Source organism: Amblyomma mixtum, chromosome 1, assembly GCF_055824585.1.
Source record: "Amblyomma mixtum isolate Tamu chromosome 1, ASM5582458v1, whole genome shotgun sequence".
Taxonomy (NCBI): domain Eukaryota; kingdom Metazoa; phylum Arthropoda; class Arachnida; order Ixodida; family Ixodidae; genus Amblyomma; species Amblyomma mixtum.
In genome coordinates this window covers 55,207,650-55,216,745 of record NC_143012.1, presented here as the reverse complement: position 1 = coordinate 55,216,745, position 9,096 = coordinate 55,207,650, and the positions used below count along the sequence as shown (strand labels likewise).

General features: G+C 53.2%; 1 protein-coding gene across 1 annotated transcript; it reads right to left on the bottom strand.

Annotated features, from left to right (window-relative positions):
* Positions 1–7,681: 7,681 nt before the first annotated feature.
* On the bottom strand, positions 7,682–8,877 carry LOC149366335 (prostaglandin E synthase 2-like). Its single transcript, XM_089557402.1, has one exon. It carries the CDS (start codon positions 8,736–8,738, stop codon positions 7,752–7,754), a length of 987 nt encoding a protein of 328 aa, XP_089413528.1. The 5' UTR covers positions 8,739–8,877; the 3' UTR covers positions 7,682–7,751.
* Between the last annotated feature and the right edge of the window lie 219 nt (positions 8,878–9,096).

Sequence of the window (9,096 nt, the reverse complement as noted above, 5' to 3'; positions counted from 1 at the left end):
ACACGCAAATGGAGAACGGAATGCACACATTTGCGATGTGCTTCATAGTGCAGCCAAGTACTCGAACCCTGGAGTCTGTCTCACTGTATTTTTTCAACAGCTTTGTATTGTGACATACTAGAAAGCAACGATCAATTTCCCCTGCTTCTGCTGCGCAGCTTCATTAGATGCAAATGCGCCCTGCTTTAGGTGTGCACTTCCATATAGGATTATTGTGCAACGCCATAAATATCATACGCTCTCACATTTCCCAACAGCGCGAGAGTTCATTGTGGTTGCATAAAACGAAGTTGCAGTTGCAACAGTGATATATAAACTGAGCTCTCGTATGAGCTATAGGAACTGTCTGCTCCTGTTCGTGCTTTCAGTAACGAACTTCTACACGCGAATGGAGAACGGAATGCATATATTTGCGATGTGCTTCATCGTGCAGCCAAGTATTCGAACCCTGTAGTCTGTCTGACTATTTTTTCAGCAGCTTTATATTGTGATTTAACAGAAACGATCAATTACCCCTGCTTATACTGCTCGGCTTCGTTAGATGCAAATGAGCCCTGCTTTAGGTATGCACTTCCTTATACGATTATTGTGCACCGCCATAAAATTATAGCCTCTCATTTTCCCAAACGCGCGAGAGTTTATTGTGGTTGCATAAAACGGAGTTGCAGTTGCAACAGCGATATTGAAACTGAGCTGTCATGTGAGCTATGTGCACTCTCTGTTCCTTTTCGTGCTTTGCGTAACAAACTTCTACACGCAAATGGAGAACGGAATGCATATATATGCGATGTGCTTCATCGTGCAGCCAAATACTCGAACCCTGGAGTCTGTCTCACTATATTTCTTCAGCAGCTTTCTATCGTGACATAACAGAACGCAACGATCAATTGCCCCAGCTTCTGCTGCGCAGCTGCATTAGATGCAAACGCGCCCTGCTTTAGGTATGCACTTCCATATAGGATTATTGTGCAACGCCATAAATATCATACGCTCTCACATTTGCCAACAGCGCGAGAGTTCATTGTGGTTGCCTAAAACGAAGTTGCAGTTGCCTGCTCCTTTTTGTGCTTTGGGTAACGAACTTCTACACGCAAATGGAGAACAGAATGCACACATTTGCGATGTGCTTCATCGTGCAGCCAAGTACTCGAACCCTGGAGTCTGTCTGACTGTATTTTTTCAACAGCTTTGTATTGTGACATACTAGAAAGCAACGATCAATTTCCCCTGCTTCTGCTGCGCAGCTTCATTAGATGCAAATGCGCCCTGCTTTAGGTGTGCACTTCCATATAGGATTATTGTGCAACGCCATAAATATCATACGCTCTCACATTTCCCAACAGCGCGAGAGTTCATTGTTGTTGCATGAAACGAAGTTGCAGTTGCCTGCTCCTTTTTGTGCTTTGGGTAACGAACTTCTACACGCAAATGGAGAACGGAATGCATATATTTGCGATGTGCTTCATCGTGCAGCCAAGTATTCGAACCCTGGAGTCTGTCTCACTATTTTTTCAGCAGCTGTATATTGTGATTTAACAGAAACGATCAATTACCCCTGCTTCTGCTGCGCAGCTTCATTGGATGCAAATGCGCCCTCCTTTAGGTATGCACTTCCGTATGCGATTATTGTGCAACGGCATAAAATTATAGCCTTTCATTTTCTCAAACGCGCGAGTTCATTGTGGTTGCATAAAACGGAGTTGCAGTTGCAACAGTCATATTGAAACTGAGCTGTCATGTCCCGCAAGGGCACCTTGTGTAACGAGGTGTTGGTGCTTGGCGCCACCACGGACCCTTAGCCCCCATACCGAAGCTGTTATCCGTACCGTGGCGATAGGTTGAATGGTGGAGGGAAGAAACCTTGAACGGTGGCGGTCGAGGAAGTGGTCAATCCTCGGCTGATGGGCTCCTCGTCTGTCTACCAGGCGGGGAGTCCCGGGACCTTCCTCTGTGTATAAGGGTGAATCAGAGGCAACAAAGTATGAGGAACTAATGCACCGCACGGGCTCAGGCCAGCCCGAAAGCCCGGGCCCGGCCCGGCCCGCGGGCCGGGCCGTGCCGGGAAATGATTTATTATGCCGGGCCTGGGCCGGGCCCGGGCCTGAAATTGCGGGCCCGGGCCGGGCTCGAGCTTAAAGCTGCGGGCCCGAGCCGGGCTTGGCTCCGTACAAAACGGCTGGTGTCCGACTTTCCGTTCACTATTGCAGAGTGAAGTACACAACTGCGCCATTGAAGCAGCGACAGGGATGAATTACGAGTTATAGTACGCGCTGAGAAAAAAACTAAGCTTTATTCACTGACCTATTTATTTCTTTATTTCCACGCCGCGATGTGTAAGAGTAAAATGCAACCGGCCTGAATTGGCCATTGATCGTTCATCATCCGAAAACATACCTATACACTACTAGAAATGCATTCCTTAAGAACATATTAGTTAAGGACACTTGTAGTCTTCAAGAACATACCGTGAAATACGCAAGCCTTTTAGCTTTTCGTTTCTGCTGAAAGGCGATCAGTTCGGTTATGAGCTTAACGTGTAAGATCGCGTTCACTAAAAAAATGTCATCCTACTGCTTGCAAGGCAGCTTTAATATTTATACTTCGCCGGCGGCAGAATATAACTGATTAAAATCACGGGGAACGCAAAGTAGACTACTACGCGTGTATGCAGCCCTTTTTATTTAGCTCTCGGAACTTCCGAATTAGTCTTTGCCCACCTACACGACATCACTCTCAAAAAACGGGCCTAGCGAGCACTACTCTTCACCACTTCCTTCTCGGTTAAAAGGAGGCAACTTTCTGGAAGCAAAACTGCCGTTTCAGAACCTTTGTCGGCCAGTTCCTTATCGGTGTAGTAGCAGTCTACTTGCTGAGAGTGAGCAATATACCTCAAGCTTATTGTGAAATGGGCCGGGCCGGGCCCGGGCTGGGCTTCACTCCGGGATTCACGGGCCGGGCCGGGCTCGCTAGAGCGATAATATAGCGGGCCCGGGCCGGGCCCGGGCTTGAAGCCGCGGGCCTGGGCCGGGCTCGGGCCTCAGATTGAGGCCCGTGCAGTGCTCTGAGGAACCCTTAGCCAGTACATGCCGTACGGAAAAATTTGCAAACAAATCTGATCGGCCCCCAGAAAGGGGTCGCACCGATGCGAAAAAATTGATGCCACAGAAACCAGAAACGTTTGCAAAGTTTTTCATGGTTCACTCAAATACAGATGAACCTGTAGCAAACTTGTCTGCATTTGTGATCGCCAACACCCTAAAAAGGTGTGTAGGCAAAGACTACAAAGCAAAAAAACAGCGAACCGGAGATCTCCTTGTAGAAATTAACACAAAAGAACAGAGCACCAAACTGATGTCGTTACAGAATCTTGGAGAAACAAGTGTACAGGCAACCCCGCACCGCACCCTGAACCACTCAAAGGGCGTCATATCTGAATATGAACTCCTACAGAGTACCGATGAGGAAATGGAAGAACTATCTGAACAAGGAGTTATAGCAGCCAGACGAATAACCATCAGGAGAAACAATGTTGAAATCAAGACAAAACACATTGTCTTAACCTTCAATACCACAACTCTGCCTGACTCCATCCACGCCGCATACCTCCATTGTAAAGTCCGCCCATACATACCGAACCCGAGACGATGTTTCCAGTGCCAGCGCTTTGGACACAGCATGTTGGCTTGTCGCGGTAAACCAACTTGTGTCACATGCGCAGAAGACGCACATACAGAGGAAAGAGGCGAACGAACACCAAAATGCATCAACTGCAATGGCGAACATGGCGCGTACTCCAGGTCGTGCCCAGTCTGCAAAACAGAAAAACAAATCATAACTTTGAAGACCACAGAAAACCTGTCCTACCTTGAAACAAAAAAACGCGTCTCTTTCCAACAGAAAGGGACATACTCTGAAGCGGTGACGCGGGGATCGTCGCCGCCTTCAGTTTCTGTCGGCACACAGGTCGATCCGAAGGATCTGGGGTCGGCAACCAAGTCCCCACCACAGAAGTCGGTGACACAGTCCACAGGGCTGAAAATTTCGCGGGAAGACCACACGATCCTCGCCGGAGGCCCTCAAGCCCCGCTTTCAGCAGCGGCATCCTCGGCGACAGACACCCAGAACAGCTCTGCTGAACTGGACCTGTCGCCCCACCCCTCTAAGAAGGCAACTGCTGGCCCAAGAGACTCTGCCGCTGGAGCAGGGACTGGTTCAGCGGAGCCAACAAAAAAGACGAATGCGAAGGCCACGGGCCATCGCAACCAAGAAGCATCCTCCACGTCCACCGTGGAGGAAATGGATGTCAGCGAAAGTCCGCCGACATCTAAAACACACGCACCCGCGGCGTCTCCCCGGAAATCCAGCGCCACGAAAGTGGCGATGGATTCAACTCCTGGCTCGCCACCGCTGCAGCGGCGGCGAGACTCCCTAGAGAAGAAAGGGAAACCACGAATCACTGCTCCTGAGAATAAGTAACTTTCCCCAATCCCCAACTTATCACAATGGCATATCTAATACAATAGAACTGTAGAGGTCTACAGAGAAACTACACAGACATAACCGATATGCTCAAAACAATGGCACCTACAGCTTTGTGCTTGCAAGAAACGAACCTTGGGCCACAGCACACAAACATCTTTAAAAAATATAATATTGTAACGGCATACGACCTTCGCAACCAAGAGCGCGCTGCGGTGGTATACAAATAAAGAAGAGGCGCGGCGCGAGCGCGAGGGGAGAGCGCGCGGCGCTAGCGCGTGAGGCAGAGAACAAAGGGGAATCGCCGCGCCGGTTATGTCTGAGTCTCCTGTGTCTGAGTCTCTGTGCCTTTGTCTGTGCGGGCCCGCCGTCCCGTAACATTTGGTGGCAGCGGTGGGATCATGCCGCTCACCCGCTCCCAGAATCAAGTCCCCGACGTGCCAGTCGACAGGACTCCGCCACCAGCCGACGGCGCCGACGACGCCGCGGCCGACATCGCTACACCTGGGCGCTCGGAGGGGCTCGGTTCTCCGCAGCGGCTGGACGCCGGTATTGAGCGCCTCCTCGATATTTTTACTCAGCGGATGGACGCATGGGAGGCCCGTCTGACTGTCCAGGCTGGGGAGATGGAGGCGATCCGGCGCGACTTCCGTCGCCTTCTGCCAGGAGAGCCGAACACGGGTCCGGTGCCTCTGGACGTCCCCGCCACCGCTGTACCCAGCTCTGCCGTCGCTGTACCTGCGGTCGTAGCCGCCAACAGCGTACTCGGCGCGGGCGCATCATTGGACGTCGTGGAGTTGCCCACGTTCGACGGCACCATTTCGTGGGATGCTTACCGCATCCAGCTGGACAGTATTGCGGCGGCGAGAGGCTGGGACGAGCAGATGAAGGCACGGATGCTCGTCGCCAAACTGAGAGGCCGCGCGACTGAGCTGCTGCAGAACGTGCCGCCTGACCAGCTGGGCTCTTATACTGTCCTGGCGGGCCTCCTCGCCGACCACTACAGTGCCTCAGGTCACCCTCGTGTGCAGTACCACCGCCTGCGAGTCCGCCGTCAAGAGCCCGGGGAGACATACCAGGACCTCGCCGCCGCCATTGAACGCCTGGCTCTGCAGTCGTTGCCGGGGGCGCCTCAGAACGCCGTGGCCCTGGTCGGCACCGAGGCATTCGTCGACGCCATCCGACTCCCTGAGGTGCAGCGCTTGGTCCGCTCTGGGCGTCCTGAGTCCGTCCGCGCCGCCATGGCGCTCGCCGTTGAGGCGGAATCGACTTTGCTGGCCACGCGGGGGTCGCCACCGTCTTCCGAGCACAGCGTCCCGGTGCAGGCTCCTCGGTTCTCAGTCCCCACAGCGGCCTCTACCCGACGCAGGCGTAATGACACCCGCACGACCTGCTTCCGCTGCGGCCTGAGGGGACACTACGCGAGGGACTGTGCTGGCCCTCCGAAGTCGGAAAACGATTCGGTGGAACGGTGCCCCCGGATAAAGTCCGTCCCCGCACTCCTTAGTTCGCCGCGTCCCCTTCTTTCGTCGGCTTCGATGACAACGGAAGCTCCCTACGTTCTCGTTGACGTCGCCCTGCTTGATCGGCACGTAGCGGCCTTGGTCGACACTGGAGCGGCTGTTAATGTGCTCGACAAATCGCTTATTGTCAACGCGCCCCACCTGCTTCTTCCAGCCGCCAAAACCCGGCTCGTAGCTTTTAACGGCGCCCCGGTGGAGCAAGTCGGACGTGTTACCATCAACGTGACAGCACTCGGAAAGACAATCTCCACCGAGTTTGTTGTCGCGGACAGCCCTATTTGGCCAGTGGTCCTCGGGTGCGGGTGGTGCCAGCAAGCCGGAGTCGTTCTCAATTTTACCACCACAGAACCACGTGCGAGCCAAACTCTGTGTGGGCCGGGTTGGCTTAGCTGGATTTCCAGCGTCGGTGTCACCCTGTGGCAGTCCCTGGTGTCGGCGACCAAGCGTGCTTCGGGATCTGTGCGCTACCTCGGAACGAAGTGGCCACGTCGAGTCAAGCCAGTCGACGTCACTACCGTGACTGTGGCGACCGCCGTGACTCTGCCACCGGGTGCGGCAACTTGGGTGCATGCCAAGTCTGACAATCCGATCACAGCGGATGTGATTTTCGAACCTACCCGGTGTTCGGCTCCGGCCCGACAGATGATCTCCCCTCGAAGCCTTCTGTCGGTGCTCAATGGAGAGGCCCACGTGTTAATGCTTAATATCAGCCGCGCACCGCTCGTGCTGACTCCCGGCACGCAATTGGGTGCAGCATCAATCTTGGACTCAGCATCACCGGTTGCGTCTTTGCAGCATGAAAAACCATCTCACCACACTCCAGCGCCGGCGGTCCTATCATGGGACGCATTTAACTTTGGGCCCACCCTGACCTGCGCGGAGCTCGCCTCTCTGAAGGCCTTGCTGCTCGAGCATCGCAGTTGCCTTGCTCTAAGCGCCAGTGAACTCGGGTGCACTTCCTGGGCCCAACACCGGATAAACACCGAAAACCGTGGGCCTATTCATCACCAACCTCGCCGTGTCGCGCCAGCTGAACGGAGAGTCATCCAGCAGCACGTATGCGACATGCTTGACCAGGGAATCATCGCCCCTTCTTGTAGCCCTTGGTCCTCCCCTGTCGTCCTTGTGCGCAAGAAGGATGGAACACTCCGCTTCTGCGTAGATTACCGCAAGTTGAATGCTATCACTCGTCTCGACGTGTACCCGCTGCCCCGCCTCGACGATGCACTTGACCGCCTGAAGGGGGCCCCTTATTTTTCCACCCTAGATCTGCTCTCGGGCTACTGGCAGGTGCCTGTTCACCCCGATGATGTGGAAAATACAGCATTCGTGCCTCCCGACGGCCTCTACCAATTCAACCGTATGCCGTTCGGTCTCTCAAATGCTCCAGCCACCTTTCAGCGCCTCATGGACCGCGTCTTAGGCCATATGAAGTGGACTATGGCGCTGGTCTACCTGGATGACGTCATTGTCTATGCGGCCACGTTTGATGAACACCAAAGGCGACTCAAACTCGTCCTCGAAGCCCTTACCTCTGCTGGGCTTCGCTTAAAACCAAAGAAATGTTTCTTCGGTTTCGCAGAGGTCACGTACTTGGGTCACGTTGTGAGCCGGCATGGCATCCGTCCCGACCCGGAGAAGCTAAAAGCGCTTACGGCTTACGAAGCTCCCACCACTGCCATAGTTTTATGGAAGTCCTGGGCAACAATAGAGATTAAAAGCGAATGAAATGCAACAAATGCTACCAAATCAGCATGTCATGGCACTTAAAGCACGAATCCCAGCATGACTTGATGTAGCTTCTTTCATGCGGTAGAACCAATCCCCTATCTTGGTGTCTGCCAGCATGTCCTCGAATGCTGTGCACCCTTCCACAGAGCTCAGCACCCCGTAGACAGCCAAATCAGCAAGATTCGGATGACTGCCTCCGTGAAACTTGCGCTCCTTGCCCACTGCAGTTGTCCATTCACGACAAGCGTCTCGAAAACTCTCCCTTACATCATCTTTCAAGTTGTGCCTTTTCTTGAGCCTCTTTGCCACGAAGTACATCGCAGCAGCACCCACATAAACGACGAGTAGGCGCTCCCAAGTAGGGAAATTTCTCTCCCACTCTCCAACATCGGAGAAGTAGTTGAAGGCCTGTAAAGCTTCCTGCCATGTGCGGTACACATTGGGAGAGAGCACGTGAACCAGAACATCATCTGCCCACATGCGCCATGTTTGCTCCTCCATCTCAATCAAAGCTTTTCCCTCAGGAGCGCTGTCCGCCATCAGAAAGTACTTGTTGAATACTTCGAGTGACTCTTTTCCCGAAGCGTCCGTAACCTTGACAAGTTCATACAGGCAGAGATATTTCCTGAAGCCGCCCTTCATGTCGCGAAGGTAGCTCTGCAGCATACTGATGATAACCGTGGAGTCATAAATTTGCCAGCATTTTCCACCTTCCTCTACGAGCAAGATGGGTACTTTCTTGTACTCAGAGAACTTCAGCTGTTGACGGAGCACGGGGTCGACCTCGACGACGTTGTAGGGGATACCATAGAAATCTAAGAAGGCCCGGACCTTGCAGCAAAACGGGCACGTCTGGTACTGATACATAGTGATCTTGAGACCAGTTTTTGTGGTTGGCCCGTTAACAACACGTGAAATTGGCGTCCCGGGATGAGTAATACTTTTCGTATGCAGGGGCGAAAAGTTATCGCCAAATGGATCCTTTCTCAGTTCCAGGCCTCGCATATAAGCGTGACCTATGGCGCCGCTCGCTAATCCAGCCACAGCTAGGAAGCGAAGTTTGCTGGAATTCCATTTTGAGCTCGAGCGAGCAAATGAGCTTAGCTTCGCGGCATGGACGCTGGCATATGTAGTTGCTGGCGAAAAACATTTCGCCAAAGACGCACACCGCGCAAGCTGCGCACTGAGAGCCGCCAATGGCCTCGTGGAGCGTGTCAACCGCACCCTTACGGATATACTCGCCTCATACGTCGCTCCGTCCCACACAAACTGGGATCGTTTTGTTTCTACTGCAGCTTTTGCACTCAACACTGCGGCTCAAGAAACAACGCATGTCACGCCGTTCTCAGTCGTCTATGGCAGA

What these genes read in the sequence shown, in the direction of transcription:
- LOC149366335 (XM_089557402.1), bottom strand. Translation starts at nt 8,738, where the DNA reads ATGCGAGGCCTGGAACTGAGAAAGGATCCATTTGGCGATAACTTTTCG.